We start from the raw sequence: 26224 nt of genomic DNA on the forward strand, positions 1-26224 counted from the left end.
ATTTGAAATTTGTCTAATAATAGACCTGTCTGGCATCCTCTGGAGGGCAGATTCCAGAAGCATCCAAGACATCCCAACAACAACACGGAACAGCACACTCATAGCACTGTAGTTAAATATAATAATAGACTCATGGAATGTCTCAAATTGAAGGGATCCATAAGGATGAACAGGTCTAATTCCCACCTGCTTGCAGAAAACTATATGACTAAAAGTATCATCCAAAAGCTCCTTGAATTCTGACATGCTGGCTGTAACTAAAAAAAGAGAAAGAGACATCCGAAACTGAAAGAAGCCTATTGCAAAGATCTTGTACCACATAACAGCTAAGAAAATGAGGTGCTCTTAACAGATGTGTTGACCGCTTACCTTTTAAAAGGGAAAATCTGACAATACAAGTGTCTGTAGGGGCATTTTGTACTCTTAAGACAATTTTTTATTTAAAAATAGGTTATGTGCAAATATAGGTATTTTTTCCTCTGCTGCAAGGAAACTGATAATTGTTGTAAAATGTCTACAGAGAACCTGAACCTGAATTGTATTTGATATACATGCAAATTTGAGTGATGCTTGGATTTGGCAAAGTAGGAACTTCAAGTCATGTTTTTTCCTTAAAAAGAAAAAGATTGGGTTTTACTTGTTAAAAATTTTTTGAGATGGACCTTGCAGATTTCTTTTAATGGGGTATATATAAAAAAGAAAGTTCCTTCTGTACATCAAACCATTGTTCTAATGCTATTTCTGGACCTGCAACTTTTCCAATTTATAATACATTTATATTTATATCTTATGGCACTTGATGAGATCTATGTATGAAATGGAATCAAATGTATGTACCACGAATGCCACATTTAAGCCTGTTTCCTCGAGATGTCAGGCAAAAAGTGTGTCCTCTCAGAATAAATGTTGGTATTTAGTAGGGAACAAAGGGATGGATTTACCCTATCTAGGAGCTTTTCTGCTAAGTCATTGAACACAGGAAAGTGAGATCCCACTTTCTGATTCTTCAAAGCACAGACCACAACCAGAGCCAGTGCTTGTCGTCTTATTATAACAGGGATTGGCAACATCTCAACTGTATTATTTTAAAATTTCCTCACTGCTACAGAGGGGAGGGGAGGGGAGGGGAGGGGAGGGGAGGGGAGGGGAGGGGAGGGGAAGGAAGGAAGGAAGGAAGGAAGGAAGGAAGGAAGGAAGGAAGGAAGGAAGGAAGGGAGGGAAGGAAGGAGGAAGGGAAGGAGGTTCGGCCCCCGGGAGGAGCTTGGCGGCGGAGTGGAAGTGACCTCACTCCCGGGAAGCGCCGGGATCCACTCAGCGCTGGAGCACCGGCGGCCAGTGCGGGCGCGCCTTGCGAGCAGCCAATGGCAGCGGCGGCGCCGCTTGTTGTCGCCCCGTGAGGCGGCTGCGCCCTGGGCTCGGTGCCGCCGCCGCCGCAGGAGGGACCCGGGAGGCCCCAGGCCCCGGTAGCCGCTCGCCTCTCGCCGGCCCCGCAGCCCCCGCGGAGGGCGGGGAGATGCAGCCCCCGGGCGCTCAGCAGCCGCCGCTCTACGCGCCCAGCAGCGGGGACTTCACCTTCGTCTCCTCGGCGGACGCCGAAGGTGAGCGCGGGGCCGCGGGCAGGGCCGCACTCGCTGTCCCGAGGCAGGGGCTTGGCCGGGCCCCGGGGGAACGGGCCGTTCCCGGGCCGCGGACACAGGAGGGGCCTTCCCTGCCCCCCGTGCCGCCGGCCCCGCGGTTGGTGTCGTGGCTGGGGGCGGAGCGGGGTGGCCGAGCTGGCCGCTGCCCTGGGGCCGCTGCCGCGTCCGCGTCACGGGAGCAGCAGCAGCGTGGCAAAGGCGGCCGTGCCCTCCGCTTGCAGCTGCTCTGGAAGCCGGGGCCGAGAGTGTCCCGGCTAGGTGACATAGCCGTGAGCACTGTCGCTGCCTGCTCCTCTGGCTGCCGAGCTGCTGGAAGCCCGCTCTGTTTTTTGTCTTACCGAAGCCACGTTTGCTGTAATGTGCCGAAGTGTCTGCGCCGTGTCTCACTGCGGCACAGTCATGGAGCAGAAAAGGAGGCCGTGTATGTAATTTAGGGGGTGAAGCATGGCCTGTGCCAAGCTGCTGCACAAACAGCAGTGCTGTGCCAGCATGCCGTGAGGATGTGCCTTCAGACTTCGAAAATGAACATACAGGATCAACATCGTGCAAACTTACTTTGTTGGAGAATATTTTTTGGTCTCTCCCCATTTAAATAACAAGGATTCTACTTTCATGTGTGTATTTAGTTACTCTTAAAATTGTGACTAAGGAATCGTATAAATCCTTACTCATGTGTCCCACCCTGGTAAGGAATTGCTGAAGTGGAGAAATTACTGTAGAATACCTGTTCTTTAGTGAACTTCACAGTCCTTCTGAAAAGAAACGCAAGCCAACAGTACTGTTGTAGCTGTGGGGTTTTTTTGCTGCTGTGTTTTTTCTTTTTGCTGGTTAGTTTTCCTTTGTTTTGGTTTTTTCTTCTTCTTCACCTTGGCCTGAAAAGGAATCCTTGTACCTCTGAGCAGAAGCTCTGTGCTTCTTCTCTGGAAGTATTTGTTGGGCAATGCTGAACCCAATCCAGTAAAACCACCTTTCTGGTAGGTTGTGTTGAATCACACTTGGCTCTGTGTTTTTTATGAACACAAGCAAGATGTGATCTCCTGTGTGTTCAAGTGTAGTCCTGTCCTCAAAGTGCTGGATAGACCTACCCTAGCAAAGAAAAAATAAGCAAAATTGAGCATCGTGATATTTTAAAATTAAAATACTATGCATTGCCCTCTAATTTTTGCATGTTTCCCAAATCCCAATCCATATGAAAAAAATAAAAATTAGCTATACTGTTTCCCCATCTTATTTTTTGGGAGGTGTTTGGAAGAAAGCTGGGGAGATGTTCACAATTAGGTCACCAGACAGAGTAGAAAGAGCCCTCTGTTTGGGGTTTTGCCTCTTGTACTGCTTTTTCAAAATTAAGAGTCAAGACTGTTTTGAAAGCTGGTTTTCTACAATGCTTAGTTGAAATGAGGCATCGGAGAGACTTTGGGTTTGCTTCTGTTGTGTTCAGCCTGAGACAGTAGCAGTGAAGGCACCCAGACTGTCACTAGGAACCGTCAATGTCATCAGTTCTTGGCAGATTTTCCAGTTGCCCTGCAGTTAAACATCTCATTCAAAGCAGCCTGCAGAAGAGGAGGTGACCAATCCCTTTTCCCCTAGGTTTCTGCAGCTTTTGTCTTGCAAGACAGACTTAAGGTCATGTTAATAGATTTTAAAATTTAAAAGTATGGTTGCAGGTATTTATGGACTGTTAAAAGGAGTCTTGGAAAATACGACTTGTGTAGGAGTTTCCGTGCTTCAGAATGGATTGTTAGTGGTCCCTGAGAAAGGAGAAATACGTGGCTGGTGGGACTCTGCTGTGTTTGCTTCTTTTGACAGCTGCATTTATGCACAGAATAGCACTCCTTGCAAAAAAGTGTTATCTCGTAGCAGAAACAAATAATAACATCATATATATATGTTATTTTTATATATATATATATATATATATATATATATATATAATGTTAATGTTATTAAGACAATATATGTTGTTGTCTTAATAATAACAATAATCAATTCCCAATGGATTATTCCCCAATCAAGAGAAAACTTCTCAGGCTTCAGCTTGATTAAGGCATTAAGATTCTTCTTTTTTCCCCCCTCTGTAAACAGCAGAGGAAGGCTTTGCTTGAGGCTGGTGGGAACGCTGCGTGTGCTGGAATTGGGAAGAGCAAAGAGAAATTCCTGCCTTAAGTTACAGTGATCTTTACCAGGGTCCTGTGCAGATGGTGTTCCAAGAATCAAAGGGGTGGATCAGTGACTCTCATGACTATGAAACAGTTGAAAAGCTTTTGTGGAGAAGCTGGAATCTGAGTGGCCTAGCAAGCTGGTCTGGGAAGAACAATTCTGTTGAATTAATTGCAATACTGAATGATCAATGAACACCTGAGACATGTTGGCTAAAGACATTGAGATTCTGTTACTGTACAAATTGTTTCTATAACACTGTAATATTTCCAAAGTGGATGTTGCAAATGTAATCTGCAAATGTGGCCTGATGTGCCTCTGTGAGTGTTTCAGAAGTACTTGCTGTAGTTAGGTGTTCTGGGAAATTTGTGCTGAGGAACCTTAATGTGTGAAAAACACACAATGATGATAAGGCAAAAGATATTTTCTTTACCTCCCAGTATATTTATAGTAAGCTGGTACAAAATATTTACACATTTCTGTTTGGATTTTTCCTTCTTAGCAGATAATGGAAATCCATTATTTCCTAGAGAAATAATTACTCCCTTCTTATGTATCTTTTTCTTTCATCAAGTTGCTTAATTTATTTTCCTATACTATTTTTTATTTTCTGTCCATATATAACTGAACAAAATGAGCAAAAAAATTAATATTTATTGGCAATTTTGCCAAAACCAACCAGAACATAGATAAATTGCTGTTTGTTTTGCTTAGTACTGTTGTAGAAAAAGATCATAGTATAGCAAAGAGAAGTTGTATAACTGTGTAACTTCTAATTGTCTAGAGCCTAAGGATCTCTGATAGCATTCTTTCTCTAGCTTTTTCAGCTGCATTGAAGGTAGGCTACAAATTAAAACACCTTAAAATGTTTTCCTTTTATGAAAAATTTGGCATAATAGCAGAGACTGGTTTTGGCTGAAACAATGACACTATTAAAAAATGGGTACCAAAAGAGGTAGAGTATGATCAGAAAAAAATTATAAATAATCCACAATCTATAGCATGCTGAGACTCTCATTAGTGTCCTCCTTTTGTGCCTTTAAACACTTAATGATGAAGCACAAATGGAAGCCTTTCTGTTGTACCACAACACTGTGTCATAAAACAAGAGTCCCATCCAAAAGCTAAAACCTGGTATTTGAGACCTAACCCAACATTGTTACTATTGCAATAAAACCACCAGTACACTTTCAAATTATGTATCTGTGAAAGTATAACTTTATTTTGTAACTTTGACTGTTTTATGGTCATGACCAACACAAGTAGCTTCATATGTTTGTTATCTTCCAGTACTTTTAAAATCAAATGGCTTTTGGCAAGACATAAAAAGGTCTATATTTTTCTCCCTTTTTCTTTAGATCTTAGTGGTTCCATAACAACTCCAGATGTTAAGCTGAATCTTGGAGGAGAATTCATCAAAGAATCTACTGCAACTACATTCCTAAGACAGAGAGGATATGGCTGGCTTCTAGAAGTGGAAGATGATGACCCAGAAGATAACAAGCCACTCTTGTATGTTGTAATTATTTCTGAGTATCTGTCTTTATTAGCTGTGTTGGGAAAAGAAACAACTTGTAGTCTCTGATTGTCCCACAGCCTTGTGCTGTGACTAGAATTCTGTTTGACAAATTACTTGACCAATGAGTGTTTTCTGCTGCAAGAATGAAAACATTGTTTCTATTATGGATTTTAATCTCCGTAAGTATAAAGCCTATATGGCTTTTCTTCTTTTAACTGTTGATCTTGTACTGATTTTTTTAAAAGAGACTGCATTCTTTGTATCATTTGCATTCATGTTTCTGGATATTGTGAAAGAATCAAAGACTTAAGACAACCCCATGGGAAGCCTTCTGCTAAGTAAATCTCAGTCAGTTCTGTCAGTTATTCTGAAGCAAAAGCACTGTGAATGATGGTTGTTACAGTAGGGATATTAGAAGCAAGGTAGCACAAACTTTATAATCTTTATGTTGTCTATTACTATAAAGCTAGATTAAAAGGGTGATAGTGCTGAAGGACAATAATATCCTTAGAACTGGAAGTCTCGCATCCATTGTTCTGTTCCTAGAAACCTGGTTGGCTGAAGAAAGTTTGTATCTTAAGGTTATTACATTGTGAGTCAGGCAGCCTGGTCCTTGTTCTGCACCCAAGCAACTTCATTCTCACTGTCTCAGTGTTTTCCTGTGAATTAAACATAATGATGCTTTAAAAAATTGGAATGAGAGAGAGAGTACTCTGTAAAGCTCAGATGAGTGTTGGGAGACAATAGATATCTGGAGAGCTTAATGACAGTGCTACTTGAGAACTGGCTTAAATTAAAGTGTGCAGAAGTAGGTCCTTGTGTGAATGTCTGTTTTGTGAACCTCTAACTTTTAATTAAGAAACAAACTTATGTAGTGAGGTTACAACATAGGAATTCTGACTTTAGTGTAATTTTGTTGTTTTGATTATTCCCAGAAATGTGTCATAATGAATTCTTACAATCTGAATCCTATTAAGGATTGAAAGAGCAGAAGCCTGCTAAGGGAAGTTCACCAACACAGGGCTACAGTGCAAATGTTTTGTTTCAACAAAGTGAGATTATTTTTTTCTACTTTCTCATTGGGCAGCCTTAGTCCAGACACTTATTTCCTGATACAGCTACCATCGCTTTCAGTCGAGTTAGCTGTCAGCTTCATGCAAAAGACAGTTTATTCACATGAGAAGCTGTCAGAAGACCTAGACAATGAGAAATAATTATTTCCATGTAGCAAATATTTGTATTACACAGTCTACAGAGTAAAATATAGGTCTGCTACATCCTTTTTAGATAAATGGTAGCAAATAGATGCTTCTAGTGTGTTCTTTAATTCAAGGATGGTTAAAGAGCAATTTTTGTTACTTAGTCACCAGTTAGTAATACCACTTATAAAGTAGCTTTAGTAATAATAATCCAAAAATTGCCTTGAGGGGCTGAATTAATACTATTTAATTTTTTTAAACAGAATTTGTGATGAATCACATCTTTGCATTTTTTTCTCACATCAGCTTTTCTGAAGAAAAAGCCAAAAAAACAAAGCCTTGGACAAAACCTTCATAAACGGACTTAGGATATAATTCTACATTTTTCTTCACTATGTTCTCAAATATAGAGCAGTTTATCTGTTGGAAGTGTCTTGCAACTCTTCAGAGTTCCTCAGTCATGCCTGAGGTTCTGCACATAAAGAGGTGGAATTGCCCATTGCTTGGGAAGTGTGATTCCTTCCCCATGAGGCTAGTACAGTCAGGGCAGCATGTCCCAGAGTCTGGGCAGAAGAGTCTTCTGGCCAATTTGTATCTGCTTGCAGAGAGTTCGTAACAGGAAGCAGAGAAGGCAATGAGAGAAGGCAAGATCTGTTGATACATGTTGGAGCTAGTTCAAGTGACTTTTATTTATTTTACCCATAGTGGACACAAGCCAGAAATTGAACAATAGGCATAAACTGGTCTGTTGAAAACTACTGTTCTTGAAGGAAGCTAAACTCCATTATCTTTTAAAAAATTAGTTTTACATTATGTATTTGGAATGGTTTAAGGTTAGTGAATGTAATGGTGTTCTTTCTTGCAGAATTTGAAATAAAATATTTTCATAGTAAGTGTGCTCATGGCAAACTGTTTGGCATAGGAATATACAGACATTCTTTATTGTGTGCATGTCTTTGACTTGTAGTGTGTCACATGTCCTGGTGTATCTGAAAAAACCCTCCTATCTTAATGCAGACTCAGGGTATCACAGAATCATAGAATGGTTTGGGTTGGAAGCGACCTTAAAGATCATCCATTTCCACCCTCCCTGTCTTGGGCAGGGACACCTTTCACCAGTTCCAGTAACTCAGAGCCCCATCCAGCCTGGTCTGGATATGCTTTGTATGCTTTCTGTAGTCAGTCATGTAATTTGCTTTTGAGTAATTAAATAAATCTGTGTCCCAGCAGTTGCTGAATGCAGCATGAAGTTATGGTGTTGCTTTACTGTGGATAAACTGTTCCTTTGCTAGTCGTGGCTTCAGAAAGCCTTGTGGCTGACAGGAGACTTGCTCTATAAATTTACTGTTTGCCCCTGTACTTATTTTTTTAGTTTTATTTCATTACTGTGCTGTATAGTAATGCTCACTTGCTTTACAATTTCAGGGAAGAACTCGACATTGATCTGAAGGATATTTACTACAAAATTCGATGTGTGTTGATGCCTATGCCTTCTCTTGGGTTCAATAGGCAGGTAGTGAGAGACAATCCAGACTTTTGGGGTCCTCTGGCAGTTGTCCTCTTCTTCTCAATGATTTCATTATATGGACAATTTAAGGTAGGTATAAATCTTCTGCCTAAAAAGAAATCTGAACTAAATTTGGGGATGTGATTGCTAAGCAATTTGCATTCTTACGTAGGTAGAAAGTCTTTTTTTCACATACTAATGTGGGGCATTTCAAGTGCTGTTTCTCAAGTTAATATGTAGAAAGACAGCAGTTAGGAATGTATTAAATAGCCCACGGGTAAGTTAATCATGATGAAATGTCAGTATATATATTTTATACAGTAAAACAAAGGAACAATGTGGTTTTTAGAGGAACCAGATTGATACTAATGGGTTTATAGTCATATTAGTGAATCTTTCCATTTTAATTGTGACTTTTTGTTAACTTGCTTTTTATTACTAAAAAATGTTAGCAAAAAGCATTTCTTTGGATGGCATGAATTCTAATTTCCTGACAAATAAAGCTGCTTATTTAATTCATGCTATATGGCTGCTGTTATCTGGTGTATTTAATCTTCATTAGTGATGTTTGCTATTTTGCCCTCCCTGCTCAGTTACAATCAAATAACTTTCCTCTGGTCAATAGACTTTTCCATAATTCCTTTTGAACTCCAGGGTGAATAGCTACTCAGAGGCATTGTGCATATGTAATTGTCATAAACACCGTTTTCTTTTTTCTTTATCTTCTGATTAAAATAAAGAAGCGTTGTCATTTATAGTAACAATTTGTATGTAAGCCTAGGTGCTCCTGCATTAGAAATCTTTATGACTAAATGTGTGGTTACAGTTGTTATAAATGTGACCAAGTATGGCAATATCTGTATGTAAACCAGCAGAATGTGCTTATGCAAGGATTCTTGTGAATGGTGGGATAAAATCATTCCCTTTGGGACCTCTGGCTTCCATATGGCATACCAAATACTGACTAAGAATTCACTCAGTAGCTTGTCTCTATGAGGCTTGAAGTGAGTAGACTAAACCACTTTATTGTTCAGGTCTTCTGGGTGGACCACTCACCTGTCTCCTTGGCAAAGCAAGGAGCATTCCTTGACCCTGGGACAGATGAACCACCTCCTGCAGTGTGTGTACCTCCTGTACAGGAGCACTGGCTCTCATGTTTCTTGGGAGCACTGGGTTTACCATATGGATGCCCTAGTGCTGTATACGTACAAGGAGGGAAAGCTAGCAGCCAGCAACAGGATGACTGACCGTACCTGGACTAGATGAACCCAAAGGTGGGCTCTAAACTGGAGAGAGATGAGCACTTCTGCTCTTTAGACTTTAAACTGGTCCTCTTCCTAGTCAGTGGAGGAAAACAGGAAGTAAAAAGAGGCTATGTGCTATTTTCACAAATAGAATAAAGCCACTTCTATTGTTTTTAGTGCTGCTGTGATTTTTAGCTGTTTTTTTCCTATTTCATTCTTCTGGAAATATGGAACTTCTAATTAAGCAAAGTACTGAACTGAGTACTGGCTTAATTTTTTAAGTTCAGTCATTGTACGTTTGGAAGTACATAGACTGGACTTAGACTGTTGTTTCCTTCTAAAAAGTTGTTTCAGAAAGGAAAGCTCTCCTTCTGGTCCTCCCAGTGGCTCAACACCAAAACCAGCTAAGTTAATTTGAAGGATTTTTTTAAGCCAGAGAATGACTTTAGGATTCCTTCTGTAGTTTAAGAGCAGTACTATGAAAGAAGCAAGAAAAAATAATGACAGATTTGGTCTCAGGAATCTGAGGCTCTTTATTAAGTTCTCATCATCATCAAGTTCCACTGAGAAGTAAAGTCCTATGTCTTCTGAGCATTCTCAGTTTGAGTAAAGGATAAAGTGGCATCTTTATAAGTGAAAGGAGAATTCCAACTGCTTGTATTGGTTGGGCTGACTTTTAAAAACAGTTTGAGCCCATATTTTGTAATAGGTGGGATATGAAGACATTTAGGGTAGTTTTAACTCAACTTCCTACTCCTGTTACAATACTTACAGACCACATTGAACATGCATTCCATGTACACTAAACTTACCATTAATGTGACTCTGTAAATGTAACTTCTGAACTTCATTTGTTAATTACACTGTGATACTAAACACTGTTCTTGCCACAATTCAGAATTCAGTTTTGCATAATAAAATCCTTGACTGCCGTGAAAGTGATTATGGAAATGCATTTTCCTTTTTCACAATGACAATTACTCATTTATATGAATTGTTCTTTATCTCTCAAGGTTGTTTCTTGGATCATAACTATTTGGATATTTGGATCCTTGACAATTTTTTTACTGGCCAGAGTTCTTGGAGGAGAAGTAAGTACCTGTATGTGAAAATGATGTAGAGGGAGGTAATGTAAAGTCTCTTGACAGTGTTTTTCAGCAATAGTTGGGTTTTCATAGTGCTTGGGTTTGGATCTTGTAGCCAGCTCAGAATGGATGCAGTTGCTAAGTGTAAAGTCAACATTTCAGGTTTTCAGTCTCCAAAATGAAGTCTAAAATACAGAGATCATCAGCTAATCTCTTGGTGCAATGGATGGTGTGCTTGCTTCCAGATTAACAGTCTAGAAATTTGTGCTGTGAACCCTGGAATTCTAGCAGCTTCCTGTGCTCCAGAACTGAAGTCCATTCTTGAGGGAGAAATGCTTTCAAGTTTTTGGTCACTGGACTAAATGGAAACTTTTTTTTTTTTAATGGGGTGCTAACAGCAGTTAGATGTCATTGTGTGTAAAGCACCTGCCAGTGTTTGTTTTCATCCTTGGCTGATGCAGTTCAAACCCATCAAAGTATGAAAGCTAGGGCATGTTTCTCAACTGCAAATCCAGCTGGAGTTGTGGCCTGCATCCCTTCCTCCAGCTGCATTCACCAGCAGGGTTGGAATAGCTGCTTGAGCTGTTTACAAATTGACTTATTAAGCAATTCAGGTGTAAACAACAAAAAATGACTTAGAGCAAGGTCCACAGACAGCTGCAGTGGAACAGTCGGGAGAATAAAACTTCTTAAAATGGATCTGCAGCATAAAATGCATTGAACTGTGTAGCTGGGAAGAACTAAATATTCAGTGATGCTTTATTTTTATACTTTTACCATGGATATTGCATTAATGATGCACTAGTATTGCAGAGGTCCTATGTTGTTTACTTTAATTTTTAAAAATTTTTCTTTAAATCACAATTGTTAGAGTCTTCTTTTGTGAATGCTGTTGTGAAATAAGTTTTTTATAAATGTGATTGCATGGTATTTTTCTGCATTTTAACACAATCCAGAGGCCCTTAAATCAATCTGGTTTGTGGCTCAAAATGGGAAATCATCAGATGTATAAACTGGAGAAAAAGTATAGGTTTGCAGATCTTGTCATGAAGGATCATCATTCACAAGAAAATGCTTGCAAGATGCCACTACTTTTCCTGTTAAATCCAAGAAGCCTAGCTGTGCACAGGATCATTTCAGACCATAGTAGGGGAAAATCAGACATTTCCTTCTGAAGCTAAAAGTAGTTATGGAAGTACTTGGAACAACTCTGTTCTAGATAGTCACAATAAATTGAAGCTGGAAATCAGAATTCTGTGCCTTACAGGGATCAAGTTTTAACTCTTCTGCTGACACCAAAAACATTCATGTGCTTTATGTATTTATTTATGTATAATGGATATGAATATGTTAATGCAGAAAATTATGTCTTTGCTGCTTTTGACAACCAGGACTACAGCTGGTCCTTGAGAGATCTGTTGCAGTTCTATGCTCCTGGGTATCATATGTAAATGCTTCCTTTGAAAGTGATAGTTTACAGTTTTTTGGGGAAAAAAAAAGATAACATATTTCTAATTTTAGGGTTTAGCATACAAAACCAATTTTTATACTAGTAAGCCTCCTTAGGCTGAAATTTCCTGAGTATAACACATTATAATTATTATTCATAGTGTTATAACAAAAACAAATTGTATTTGGTGACAGAGATTGAGTACTGCAAAGCTTATTTTTATGTGCTTGAAAATTTCAGGTTGCTTATGGCCAAGTGTTGGGTGTAATAGGATATTCCCTGCTTCCCCTCATTGTCATAGCACCTGTACTTTTGGTGGTTGGATCATTTGAAGTTGTTTCTACACTAATAAAAGTAAGTTCTTATAATCTATTGAGAATTTAGTTATTTTTAAGTCACTTTCTTAACACTTCAAGTACTCTACTCAGGAAAACATAATGATGTGTCAAAATTTTCAGAACTACAAAGCGAGCTCTGTGATCCTTTTGGATAGCATGGTTGAAAGTGAATGGGGTTTTAAATGTTCCATTTGAGTGCTTGGGAATATACAATGCTGTTGCTATAACAACACCTGTTGTTACTAGAGTAGCTTTTATTTAAGTATTTTGCTGTGCTCTAATAGTTGCATTATAAAAAAGATTGGATTCTCATGTTGAGAAGAGAATGCATAATTAAACCTCAGAATGAAGAATCTGAAAATAAGCTCTCCCTTCCCCCATGATCCAGATTATTTTTAGTCACTGCAGCATGAATATGACGTTAGTCATTGTTCTGAGACCTCCCCGTAGTGGTATCAGTACAAAGCTCTCCATACCCTTTGCAGAGAAGGTAAGGATTGTTCTGATTTAGAGAGGGGGAATGTAAGGCACAAAGAATAACCTGCCTGATATCACCTGCTGCTGGACACCTTTGAGAAACATTCCCTCAATGATCCCAGAACAACATAATGCTCTTGAACACTCCCAGTACCTCTTGAAACCCTTTAAGGTAGCCTGTGAAGTTACTGCTGAGCCTGGGAAGGTTAACTGATAAAATTCTGTTATGAGCTAAGCTCTACACTTTCTGGAGGTTTGTTCTGTTGATTTCATTATTTCTGTCCCTTTAGCTTGCTGGCAGACAGTATAATTGAAGCACAACTAGAGTTATGATAAGTAACAAAATTGCTGTATTTGAGATTTGATAATCTGGGAATACTGATAAATGATAGAATGTAAATCATTAACTTGCCAGTTAACTAATAAATAACTTCAAAATAAATATACGTTCATGAAACCTCTGTTACTTGATTACTACTAATAGCCTCATGTTAACTTCATGGTGAATCTCTGCAAGGTTCTTATCTTTGCACTACTAGTATGAAAATGCATTACAAGCCCCACCTGGCCAAAATTTCTTGGGCTGTGACAAGCACTACTCCTGTAGCTGGCTCTGTGTTGTACTGAGCAAAGTGATTTTTACTGTGGTATTTGGAGAGACTTTCTTGTGGTGTCAGCTAAGACTGTTCATCTTCTTTTTCAGTTGTTTGGAGTCTTCTGGGCTGCATACAGTGCTGCATCATTACTAGTTGGAGAAGAATTCAAGACCAAGAAACCCCTTCTAATTTATCCAATCTTTTTATTATACATTTATTTTCTGTCCTTGTATACTGGGGTGTGATCTAGTGTAAGATGTGGCCAGAAACCATATTTCAGTCACTTGCAGACTGATAATGTGTGGGATTAAGAAGGCTGGAGATAATACAAGTGACTGTTTTGTATGCAGTTGTCAAGATGTTTTAAGATGGAAAAGCATATTTGTGTATATTATTTAATGAAGCAATTGTAGCTATATAGATTTGTATCAAAGTTCTAGGTTTGTTTAAGACTCTTCAGATTTTAATGAACAAAATAAAAGAACCTTGTGTTTTATAACAAAGCGTAGCAAAACTGCAACTCAATACCTGTGCCAAAAGCACTGGGACCAGATTACTATATTCAAGAATTAAAAATGAGAAGTTAACTGTTAACAATCTCAAAGTGCAATTTTTCCTTTAAGCTTAAACACAGCTGGCTTTTTTTGGCACAGCAAATTCTGTAGATAATATATATTTATGAAACAGTCCTGATTGTTCACAGAATAGTCTGTATAATCAAGACAAAAAGATACTACTTTTAATTTAGTGCCTCAATTACTGTGATTTGGCTGTTGAGTTTTTATAAATTCCAATTTGTTTTCAAAACATGTATATACTGTGTATTTTGTATCTATGGCTTGTGTGTACCGTAAATACTCCTTGGTTAAGGATGTATATTGGGTTTTTAAAAATTGAAGATACAAGTATTTGAAGTTTTCATTTACTATCTCTGACCAAAGGAGCAAGATACTTACCGTGTGACATAATTAATTAAAGTGCATATTTAGAGAATCAAATTATTTTACTTAAAAGTATAAATTTACAGAGAAATGGGTGAACACCTTTCTCAACTCTAGTGCTGGCCTAATGTTGGAGAAAAAAAGATGATCTATCAAATTTGTGTGATCTTTAAACAATGTTATTTTATGATGACAAAATAAAAATACTGCTTCCCTAACTATGTTTTACAACATCTTGCTCTGTTTTGCTTTTAATAGCATGGTATTTAACATGCCTCTTTTTTTTTTTTTTTTGCCAATACTGTTAACCCCCTGTAAAGAGAAATAAGAAAGATTTGAGATTTGGAAGGCTAGATTCTCCCTCCACTAAACAAGGCAGAGTTACAGCCTTAGTAACAGTTAGAGTCTTGCTAATTTTGACTCTCCAAGGATTATGTAATTATGTGATGACATGTTAAATATTTCCTGTATACTGTGTTGATTGCTTATGTAATGGTCCTTATGGTAATATTTCTTCACAAGGGAAGTCCACTGAAGTTCACTTTGTATGGTACTAACACAGGCATTTGCAATCTTCAGGATGAATCAACAAATAGCTCTGAAGGTTTGGGGGTTTTTTCTGACAACAGAAAAAAAGCATTTCCCATTCTCCCCCCTCCATCCTTTTTTTTAATGCTACAAATAAAAATCAGCCATGACAAGATAATAGCAAGGGCTGTCTTGGATCCCTGATGGACATATATCCATATCAGAACTGTAATTTTTCAGCTTTTTAGACTATGTAACTAGCCAGGTTGGTAATTTATTTTTACCAGTCATTACTGATGCAAAATACGTAATTAAATTCCAGCTCTCCCACAGACCTTTAGCTTACTCAGTCTGCTTTCCTGGCTGATTCTTGTGTTGGTTTTAAACAGAACCACTTGAAGTTACTGCTGGACATAAATTGTAGTGTAATACTTGAGCTTGTAATATATAAAAAGAGAAAAATTGGTAGAGTGATTGACTTTTCACCTGATTTTTGATTTCTGAATAAGTTGTGGTGGAATTAATGCAAACTTGTACTAAATCAATTTATACCAGCAGCAGCTAATTTCTTACCTACAAGTGTTTTGAGAGCATTCATACCACATTCTTAAAAAAAAAGGCAGTTACAGTGTATTTGAAAAAAAAGTGTATTAGCTTTGGAATCTTGCATGATAATCTGGTTTTACCTCCTTTTTAATGACTTACATGCCTTTTTTTAACAGGAATATCCAACTGTTATTATAAGACTGCCCCCAGCCCCTGTGAATGCATTTAACTTCTGTCCCCACAAAGGTGAAGGGCAAGAACACATTTAGGTTACTGGGCTGTCAGACAGCTTTAAGCTTAGTTCCTCTTTGCATAGTTCTTCATGAGGTGTGCTGTGCATCTGAACTGACGATAAATAAGGATGCAAGAATGTTCTATTGAATCTCCAAATACCTCCCTTTCCAGTAATGCTCTGTGAAAGTTATGGTTGGAATTTTAACTGTTCTCTTCCACAGACTTTGCACATGTGTAATATGCAATGTAGATAATGCACTTAACATAGTACATATTTTGTACCCAATTGCAGATTTGCACCTTTTAATCTTAGTATCTTTAGGGTCACTTTTTGCATAAATTGTGCAAGAAACATTCCAACAGCTCTCAAATTATTCTGATAGTTTGTAATAACTTTGCATTCAACAAACTCATATTTTTAGATGAGGTATGTGTGTAAATACAAGATGTATTTTATAAAAATTTTGAATTAAACTTGTTTACAGAATCTATGAAGCTCATTTATATTTACTGACTTAGTACTGAATAATTCATATTGATGAATTAGGACACATCCATGTTCCTGTGCATGCCACCAATATATTCATGCTATATACCGATAGCTTTGAGGCTATAAATGAGTTTTTGTGATAATCAACATACTGCTTCAGTCTGTCAGAACTGGAAATTTAGAGTACGTCCATCTAGCAAAAAAATTGTCTTTCTAAGATGCAACACCTCATTTTGGGGTGGTGACATGGATATTACACCTTGGTGAGACATGCATTTTGAATGATCTCTACAGAGCAGCTAGACATGTACATCTTGTTTCCTCTCCTACCCATCAGACATACTCTGCTGTTTATCAGAAAAATTATACTTTGAAAAGTTGATGGAATCAATTGTTGAGACAACATACAGCTTGAGATCTGCTGTAATTTTATCATTGTCCTTACTGGTGTTGAATGTTTTGCTCTCATATAGCTGCTTATTTTGTTCTCAGGACAATTTTGATTAGCCTTGGTGGCACACCCATGTGGGTTTGCTTTGGTTTTCTTATTTTTTCTTCACACACTGTATTTCTTTAAAAATTTCCCTGCCTGTGCTAATGGGGGTGCTTTTAATAAAAATATTCCATAGAAAACTTTGTATTTGAAAATTAGCTTTAAGACCATCAGTAGCCTAAAATCTGTGTGTAACATGTCACTTCGATCAGATAAAGCCTATGGCAGATAAAGTAACGTTGTACAGGTAGGCTGAGCTATACAAACGAAATTGATGTTTTAGTGGGTGAAGAGGGAAAATCTCAACAAAATACAAAATATTTGATTAAACTCAAGTCGTTTTTGAAGCGCTGCTCCAGGGCAGAATGCTCTCGTGGGTGCAATGGCTCCTGCTGCCGGCCCGGGGCCAGGGCCAGCCTTTCCAAGGGCAGCGTGCCTTCCGGCGGGCAGTGGCATTGAGGCATTGTGCCTTTGTCCCTCCGTACCAGCGCCGAGGCCACTGACACCGGGGCTCTCTGCTACGCTCGGGGTCAAAACACAACCGGTGTGGGAGCCGGGCTGAGAAACACAAACCCCCGCTCCGCTTTCCCTGAGGCGGCAGCGGCGAACGCGCTCGCCCATTTACGACCCAAGTTTTGTCCGAAGCACTAATGACACGGCAGCGGCGAGGGCGGGGATGGCCGGCGAGGGCCGGGATGGCCGCCCCGGGTGGGGAGGGCCGCCGGGAGCCGGGATCGCCCCGGGCCGGGAGCACCGCGGGAACGGAGCCAGCGCGGGGTGGGCGGCGGTGGCGCGCATGCGCAGCCCCGCCCCTGCCCCGCCCCTCGCGGAGCGGCCCCTCGCCCCCGCCCCCCGGCGGGCCGCGGCCGCTCGGTTCCGCATCCGGCGCGGCTGTGTCACTTCCCGCTCACGCGGGCGCTCTCCCTTTCCCCCTCTCCCCGGACCCGGATGGTGACTGGCGGCGGCGGCTCCAGGGACTGTCAGTGAGCGGCTCTCCGCGGGCCTCTTGTCCTGAGGGCGGCGGCGGCGGGGGCCGCGAAGATGGCTGCGGCGGCCTCCTGCTCCTCGGCGGCGGCGGCGGCGGGGCCCGGTCCCGGTCCGGGCTCCTGCGAGTGGCTGCTGCTGCGGGACGGCTGCCTGCGCTGCGACGCCGACGGGCTCTGCAGCCTGTGCTATCACCCGGCGCTCAACGCCATCCTGGCCGTGACCGCGCGCGGCGCCATCAAAGTCATCGACGGCACCTCGGGGGCCACGCTGCAGGCGTCGGCGCTCGGCGGTGAGCGGGGAGCGGGAGCGGGGCCGCACGGCCGCCGAACAGGTGTCGCGGCGGGTCCGGGGAGATTCGGGAAGGAGCGGCCGGGCTCGGCTCGGGCCCTGCGTGCCGGAGGATCCCCCCGGCCTATTGCCACCCCTTTTTCTTTTTGTGGCCTGAAGGGCCTCCCTGGGCAGGGAGGTGGTGGAGCCGCCGTCCCTGGAGATGTTTAAGGAGAGCCTGGACGCGGCACTCAGTGCCATGGTCTCGTTGACGTGGTGGTGTTTGGTCATAGGCTGGACTCGGTGAATCTCAGAGGTCTTTTCCAACCAGAACCTCTGGTTCTCTGTTCCTACTCTTTGGGGGAGAGATGCTCATGTAAACAGTGCCGAGGCGTTTTATTTCTGTAAAGCATGGTTACTGAAAGATTAAATAGGGATGGAAGGCTGTGATGTATAGGGTTGTATTTTTTAATTTTGCTTTTGCAGGTGTTGTTGTAGATCATTAACGTTGAACGTTCCAAAGATTAGAAGCAGCATGTTAGGCAGGACAGGCATAGTTCTAATTCTTATTGATACATGATACTGAAATAATTTATTTATTGAGCATTATTCTGCTTTTTAAAGAAGGCTCACTGCTTAAAAGTGTCATTTGTCCTGTGGCTTAAAACAGTTTAAGCTCAGAATCCTTCATGAAGTTATTTGGTGACACGTTTTTGTATGTGTTTGAATAGTTCTTCAGGCTGTTGACTCTCTGGACTGTCTCTGGTGGTAGTCACCATATCCCTGCTATTATGTTCAGGAGGCATGACTGTGTACTGGCTTTGTAGAGGCTTAGGCTGTAGCATCTCCATAACTATGAAGCAACTTTATTTGTTGACCATTAGTGTTTCTGCACTGTTAATAAACTAGCTCTGTAGAAAAAGATCTAAATGCCATTAAAAGCTTTTGTTCCTTGTTCATTAATGGCTTGTAAACTGTGGCACTTGTCAGAATATTGGCATTGGATGGTGGGTAGGGTTATTTGTCTCCTTGTGAGTCCAGCCCTTGGAATAGAAAGATAGGCTCCTTACCAGTTGTGTGCCTCCATATTTAGGGTACTGAACTGTAAGGTGCCTCCTTACCGTTGTGTGCTGCTAATAAGATGTTGCTTTGCTGAGTGCTGGTGGTGAAAGGTTGTTTGCTGCCAGAACGTGGTACAGTAATGCCAAGAACCACATGGGAATGCCATAGCCTAGGCAATATGTACACATTCACCTTGAAAACCAGTAACTGTATTGCAAATGTCAAACTGAAGAGAACAGGACAAAAATTGCTGATTTCCTTTCATTGATCAAAGTTGGTACATTGTATGTAAAGGTTAAGCATTTGGGGCACTTGAAAAAAAAAAAAAAGTTTTGTGGAATTATTAAGAAGGTCCCAGCTGCTTTTGTTGTCAGTTGCTTGCATGGAGAATGAGGCTCTTGTGTGGTGTTTCCTGCATTGTTCAGATTCAGATCACTCTGCTTCTATAATTCCCTTCTACCATGCTGTCTCCTAAACTGCTTTTTTATTAATAACTTGCTTATTTTCTTCAAGCTATTGCAGGAATTTTAAAATTGCTTTTAAGTTGTGGATGAAGAGGGCATAAATAGAGAACTTAATTTGTAATTGGCTGTCTGTGTAGGAGATGTTTAATTCTCAGATACAGAAAAGGAAGTGATCTGTAAATCAAAGTGGTTCTACAATTTGCTGTGATAGAATCCTTGCAAAGGATTTGACTCAGTATTCAAAATGCAAATGGAAATTCTCCCCAAAATAGTAACTATTAGAAAATAACATATTGCTTTGCTTCTGTTACGTATGTTCAATCATGTATACTTCCTTTAGTGTCAGTCTTCTCTGTGACAGCATGGCTGTAAAAGATGGGTTCTACTCCTCCTCACATCAAACAACAGAATTACTTGCAATCTACCCAAATTTTATCTCTGCAGTAGAGCTGATGATTTTATTACTGGGGAAAAAAAATGATAACCTTTAGTTTGTAGAAACTTCAGATGAAATTTCTCATGGATTCAGACCAGCATGCTGGTCAGAAATCTGGTGCATCTCAGCAGTTGGTGTCTGTTGCAGCTATTAGCAATCCTGTTCACTCTTTTTCTCTCTCTCTCTCTTCCTTCCGTCTTTGGGAAGAGGAGGAGAAGGGAATTTAGCTGCTCTCTGATGTCTGCCTGCAATGTACAGTGTGAGCTCTTTTAATGTAGGAGAGTAGTAGCTGGACACTCAGACCTGTAGACCAACTCTGTCTGTGCTCCCTCCCCTGCCATAAATGACAGGTCAGAGGATATTGTTGCTTCAGGGACTTGTGGTACTATAACTAAAAATAGAGTCTCTAGGAATTAAAACTGCTTCTCTTGGGAGACTGCTTGTCCTCCTTGGTAATTGAGGCTGCAGGTCTTCTGCCTTGCCAAAAGATTTATGTTGGACAGAAATGCTGTTGCTTGTTACCCAAAGAAAAACAAAATGTAGCAGGCCTCTTTCTAGAAAGCAGAGCAAGGAAAAGATTCTCCTGTCAAGGCAGGATAGTGGAGGAAAAGAAACACCACCAAGCCTCAGTGTGTTTTGTATTTGCAGTCACAGTTCACTGCGGAAATATATATTAAGCTTTGAGCTCATTCTCTTTGAAAAGATTGAACCTGTGGAATGCTGAATGGGGTAGAGCAGTGGAAGCTGCCTTCGTTAGAACAGAAATGCAGATTGCTCTTTGGTGTGTAAAGGAGCAAGGCAAAAGATTCACAGCCAGAAGACAGTCCAGTTCTAGATGGGCTCCAGACATTAGGATGTGGTCTGTGTGCTTTGGTTGCTCATGTGAACTTGATTGATCTAATGTATGTGGTGATCCAGGGACTGTTCTTCTGAGCCCAGTCTGAAGGCATTCAGTTTGGATTGTTAGACTATGCTGAATCTTCAGCAGCTCTGTCTCTTGAAAGTGTGTAATCATCTTTAATCTGTTTCCAGCATGAGCCCTGTAGGCCTGTTCAAGGGGACCAGGTGATCATTTGCAACAGCCCAGAGTGTGGTAGTGCATAAAAGTAGGGGGAAAATCAGGTACCACTAACATTAAGCTCTGTCTTACCTGGTCATAAGGTTATCCATTTTTTTCTGTCAAGACTGTTGCATGCACACTGCATTTCAGAGAACCAGACAGGAAGTGCAAGGACAATTCTTGTGATTTCTGGATGTTCTGCGTTTCTGTTTATTTGCTTGTAGTGGTTAGTCAGGACTGGTTTTGAATCTGTCACGCAAGTCTATCAAGTACTTTATTTTCCCTCTTAGACATTTAAATATTTCTGTGGTTTCAGTTTCAAGTTGAACACTGGTAGCCAAAAAAGCATAAATGAAGAAACTTCAAATACAGCGCTAGAGATGAGCTTTTTCCTTGGCCTCAGAAGAAGCAAACCAAAACAGCGAGACAAAAACCCCTGAAGAATCTAAACAAACTTCCAGATTAGTCTTGAGTGACTCTCTTAGTGTTCATAGAGGTGTTCAATTTATCAGTCCCTTCTATTTACAAATAAACAAAGAAAACTGTCTGAACTGGAAGAGTGCTATAACTCCCAGAGAATCTTTAGTTTCTTATTCTTTGAAATAAGAAACTAAAATGTACCATCAGATGGACAGTGACCATCTTGAATGTTCCAGTAGGTATTTCTAGTTTAATTTGATGTAGCAGTACCTTGTTTGCTAAAATGCACAGTGTTTTGTAGCTAAGGCCTTCTAAATTACTCTAGAGGCCCTAACAGGAATCAAAACATAGACTTCTGAATCTGTACAGGGAAGGATCTGTTCATGGTACACATATACCAGTTTCTGTAGGGGAAACAGAGCTTCTGCCTTATCATCAGAGGCCCTTGAGGGCTGTTCCTCAATCAGAAGAATTTAGAAGTAAATAGACCTCAGGCCAGGAGCCTTACCTGTGCCAGCAAGTTCAACTCCATTGCCTGTCAGTGTTCCCTTTTGGGAAGTCTTGTTTTTCTTCAGCTGTCTAAATTATGGTGCCTTGGAAATCTCTTAAGAGGTATCCAGATTTGTTTCTTTCTTTTCCATGTGATGCAGAAGGCAAAACAAGAGGAAAATACTCTCTTTTGCTACTTGGAAGTCATAGAGGGAATTTACACTTACAATAATATTTAGGGAGAAACTGTTGGGATACTCTGTCATCCAATTCTACACCTGATCTATTTGAAGACACCATCAACAGTTTCAGCTGTTTGAAGCTCACTGGTAATACTGCTCAAGTTCTCCTTCATTCCTCACAACTGGGGCTAGTTTCTTCCATCTTTTTGTTTCTTGTGTTCTTTTGTTCCATTATGAAATAAAGATAATGATAATAATAATAATAATGAAGCCCCTTGGTCTTAACAGAGAATTTCTCATCATATAGGGAATGTTGTCAAATCTAGTGATGTGCTACAGCCCACCTTGCATTTGTGCATACTTGAGTGACTTCTAATCTGGGTGAAATGATTTTTAAAGAGATCATCTCATTTATTTATGTGATCTTAAGATCATTCATGAGGTGTCTTAAGCATTTGAGAAAACAGAATAGGAGGACTGTTAGATTTGAGTTCAGTGTTTTATACTAGCAAAGGCTCTAGACTACTGTGAGTTTCATTTGTCTGCTAGCTTAATCAGTGTGTCGGATATCCCTTCTTACTTACCAAGCATCTTGCCAAACTGTCAAAATGCTGTTAATTGATATTTCCAGGCTCTGTTGAAGCACATCTGGATTATCTTCTGCAGAAGCCAGAAGAGAGTAAAATTAGAGATCTTTTCTTTTCACGTAGCTTTAAAGGGATGTTTGCATGTCCATGCTTCATGCAGGGATTCAGAAGTTGTAACAGGCAGCAATGCAAGCATATGTTATGTTGCCAAGCATGATCACACAACATTTTTTCATTTTATTGACAGATCATTCATATCTGGACTGATGGATTCATGGCTGTCACTGCAACAGCAGAGCAGTATTATTAAAGGTTGCAAAATGCTTTAATGTCAGATAATCAGAAAATTCCTAGATCTCTGCATATGGACTTTGAAAAAGGTTTTCTGCAGGAAGACAAATCCTGAAATGCTTCTTAGTGACTTGAGGAGGAAACACTGTGCTGAAATTTGTGTCAGGGATTTGAACTTTGACTACCTGTCCTAATTGTCCCACAGGTAGTTAAGGCATTTCTCATTGATATGAAGGTTTCTCAGGGAAAAAACTGACTTTCACCTCAGTGCTGATTATTGTCCAACTTTGGTCAAGACAGCTTTTAATATGCCTGTATGATATGCTTCAGCTCAGCTCCCAGTGATGTTGTGTACTGTGTTGTGTAAGATGTAGAAGAAACTTGGCAGAAATATATCCTGACAGATAACTGATAGTTCAAATCCAGAACATTATGGAAAAAGCAGGTGTATCTCTGTTGGACTTCAAGTAATGAAAACATAGAGAAGGTTTGTACTCATTGTCCAGCCTAGTCATCTTTCAAAGCCTATCTTTCACTATTCTGAATATGCTGGTGATCAGTGGTTTGGATCTAACACACTCTCTTGTCCTGTAGTTGGTCCTTCCTGGCAGCCCACCACAGTGTTAGCTGGCCCAGTAGAACCACTTTCTGAGTCTTTAGTTACATTGTTTATGTTTTTATAGTTGCTGTTGCACTGATATCCATAACTTAAGTGAAATAAGACATCTAAAATTTTATAAGATAGGGTGTAAGAAAAATCTGTCCTAGATGAAGATTCACCTTAATTATTTTTTAATAATTATTAGGTTTGATTTTTTGGTTTCAGGTCTTCTTCCAAGTTACTTTCAAATCCCAAAACAAAGCTGTCCATCCTTGCTTTTACAAGCATTCTTTAATTTTCCCTGAAGACTATGATGTATTTCAGAAATGCTTCTTAGGCTGCCTTGAAGATGGAGAAGAGGCTTGCAATCATGTGGAGTCATGAGCAACTTGAGTGTATCAGACTGTCCCAGGTCATGTTGTGAGATAGCTTTTTTGCATGTTGTCTGTTCCAGTGGGATTGGTAACTTTTCACAATTTTTAAAAAATTTGTAAATAAAAGATTTACACATGGGTTAGTTCATTTTCCTGATGGTTCTTAAGTGATGCCACAGTATTGCTTTCTGCTGTTAGAAAGCTGTCCTTTAAATAGTTAATGCTTTCTTAATTACACTGACTGCTTGCAGTCACCAGATGAGTGCTTGCCACTGAGTAGAAGTTTCAAGAAAGAACAGCTATTGGCCTGAGTTGTTTTACTTGTGAAATACAGATGAATACTAACACTTGCAAGTGCTTTGCTGCCTTGTCTTTGGGAAGAGTATCAAGATTTGTTAAGGACCCAGTGTACACTGCCAGTGAAAAGATAGACAGGAATACTGCAGAACATTTATTTTGAAGATTCCTGTACCTGTTGGGGAAAGAGCACTCCACAGATAAGGATGATAATCAATAAACATTTTGCATAACAAAAGTTTAGAAGTGTTAAATTATGAAAATAATAACTAATCTGTCGTATCAGTATAAACACTATTATGTTTAAAATTTTCTTGAGCTATTTGCTAGGGCCATTCAGGGAGTATTGATAACTTTTTAATATGTAGTTTAAGAGGAAATTTGCTTAAGTTGTCTTGAAAATTGGTAGTGTTAATGAAAACATATCCAATGACAAGTGCTGGTTAATGAAGGCTTGCATAGCATACAGTCTGTCAGCAGTTCTTCAGTCCCCTGTACAGTCTGGGGAGGGAAATCTGTTTGATCCACTGCACTTCCTTTCATTTGGCTGAGCATGAAGCACTCAGGATCTTATTGTTGCGTTTGACAACTGTAGGAGAACAGTTTGGCAAACTCTTGTTTCCTGGGCAATGGGGTACAAAGATTCATGAAAAACTCCATATTGAAAGGAAGAGCTGGGAGGGTGAAAGGTAGCACTGAGAACTATGATGGAGTGCCTGAATGACAGTGGGGAAAGGGTTAGGGAAGTAGGAAGCTGTGAAGCTGGCACTGAAGACTGGAAATATAGTGTTTAATTGGAGGATAAGTAGGCAGTGTGGTTAATGTGGAGAAATAGTGGGGTAGATTTAGCTGACCTGTCTTCTGCAGGATCCTAGATTTAAGTTGTGATGTAAATGATGATGTGTAACACTGCTTGTTAAACTTTTTTTGGTAGTGGATCTTTCCTGATCAGTTTTCTATAGCTTTTGTGAGTCAGAAGTCACAAGACCAGCATTTTTCAACAAATAATCTCAGATTCCCTCCCCCTGCCATAATGGGAAAGGAAAAGTTCTTATTCTGAATCTGTGGAGGACCTGGCTTCCCAATACCTACAGAAGGCACCTGGCAAGGCCAGACTTAGACTTTTCTGAATGTCCCTCTTCAGTGACAAAACTCAGGTTTAACTTATGTGGTCACCATGTTCAAATATTATGTTGCAAATAAGTGTTTTAAATGCACAAGGCCTTTTAATTTTGCTGGCTTCTCTGAAGAGCTTGAAAAAGCATCCTAAAGGATAGTTTCACTTTTAAATATAACTTAAACGTGCATGAATCTAGTCTGTTCTACTTCAGTTTCCCTGTGTAGAAGTAGTTACCAGGAGAATATGAGAATGCATTTAATAAACTTGAAATACTCATAAGAATTTAGTGGCGTTGTAGCCTGGTGTACTGGGGTCTAAACAAATTCATAATGCCAGGAGATCTTGTGCTATGAATATGAAATACCAGCTAAATGCTCCATTGTTACTATATAAGCAAATGCTAGAGAAGTTGTCAAGAACTCATCTGATTATATGTCCTTTTTCAATGGCTGTATATGTGCTGTATTTCCATCTCAAAAAGAGTGTGACAGAACTAGAAAATTAAGGTGTGGAATGGTTTATATATGTGAAACAAATGGTTTATATATGTGAAACAGTATTCAGTCTGAAAAAGATGATGGGGATGATTTGGAATGGGGAGTTGAGAGAGTGAGAGTGTGAAAAATGAAAATTGGGAGTTGATTATTCAAGTACAGGAGCTGAGGGCATCAAAAGAAGTAACTATAAGAAATAGTAAAATATGGAGCTCCTGGCTACAGGGCATTGTGGATGCTGATTGTTTGTGGAAATACAACAGTGTTGGACAAAGTGGTAGACGAAAAGCCTGTCTAAGGTCATTGTAATAATCAAAATCCCTTTTGGATCAGAAGATCCCTAAGCACAAGCAGGCTCAGGCCGAGAGTGTTCCAGGAAAGAACCATTGTGTAGATTACCTTTCTTAAATTTGTCACTAACGTCACTAACCGCTTGGTTTAGACCGCTGTCTTGGGCAAAATATGGGGTTATGAGCATTTTCCTCTGATCCACTATGCCTGCTTCTCTGGTCATTACAGTTTTTTGAAAGTAACGTCCAAAAGAGAAAGGTAGTAACTCAGCAGTCTAAAATAGCTTTTGAGCTACTGCTGCAGTAATGGAAGAGTGCTGTTAGATTTTCTGCTAAACCTCTTCTTCTTCAGACTAAACAAG

The 26224-nt window shown here is 40.0% G+C and overlaps 2 protein-coding genes across 6 annotated transcripts in view; both read left to right on the forward strand.

The window, feature by feature from the left end:
* The first annotated feature begins 1241 nt into the window (after positions 1-1241).
* Positions 1242-14368, forward strand: YIPF4 (Yip1 domain family member 4). Its single transcript, XM_071429847.1, has 6 exons — positions 1242-1598; positions 5153-5306; positions 7938-8109; positions 10277-10354; positions 12039-12152; positions 13317-14368. The coding sequence occupies exons 1-6, from the start codon at positions 1514-1516 to the stop codon at positions 13452-13454; spliced, it is 741 nt and encodes a 246-aa protein (XP_071285948.1). The 5' UTR covers positions 1242-1513; the 3' UTR covers positions 13455-14368.
* A 2962-nt stretch (positions 14369-17330) lies between these two features.
* BIRC6 (baculoviral IAP repeat containing 6) overlaps positions 17331-26224 on the forward strand; it is a 176950-nt gene continuing 168056 nt past the window's right edge. For 4 of the 5 annotated variants that reach the window (XM_071429861.1, XM_071429886.1, XM_071429869.1 and 1 more), the window contains exon 1: positions 17332-17717. In XM_071429861.1, the coding sequence (XP_071285962.1) occupies positions 17483-17717 (235 nt within the window). In that variant the 5' untranslated portion in view covers positions 17332-17482. Of the gene's footprint in view, positions 17718-26224 lie in introns of all 5 variants that reach the window. The other variant, XM_071429879.1, reaches the window with a different exon arrangement.

The sequence above is a fragment of the Agelaius tricolor genome, unplaced genomic scaffold, assembly GCF_023055355.1.
Source record: "Agelaius tricolor isolate 1412-34295 unplaced genomic scaffold, bAgeTri1.0.p SCAF_1, whole genome shotgun sequence".
NCBI classification, from domain to species: domain Eukaryota; kingdom Metazoa; phylum Chordata; class Aves; order Passeriformes; family Icteridae; genus Agelaius; species Agelaius tricolor.

Coding starts and splice junctions, on each gene's coding strand:
- YIPF4 (XM_071429847.1), top strand. CDS start 1,514: ATGCAGCCCCCGGGCGCTCAGCAGCCGCCGCTCTACGCGCCCAGCAGC. Junction 5,307..7,937: donor GAAGATAACAAGCCACTCTT/GTATGTTGTAAT, acceptor TTACAATTTCAG/GGAAGAACTCGACATTGATC. Junction 8,110..10,276: donor CATTATATGGACAATTTAAG/GTAGGTATAAAT, acceptor TTATCTCTCAAG/GTTGTTTCTTGGATCATAAC.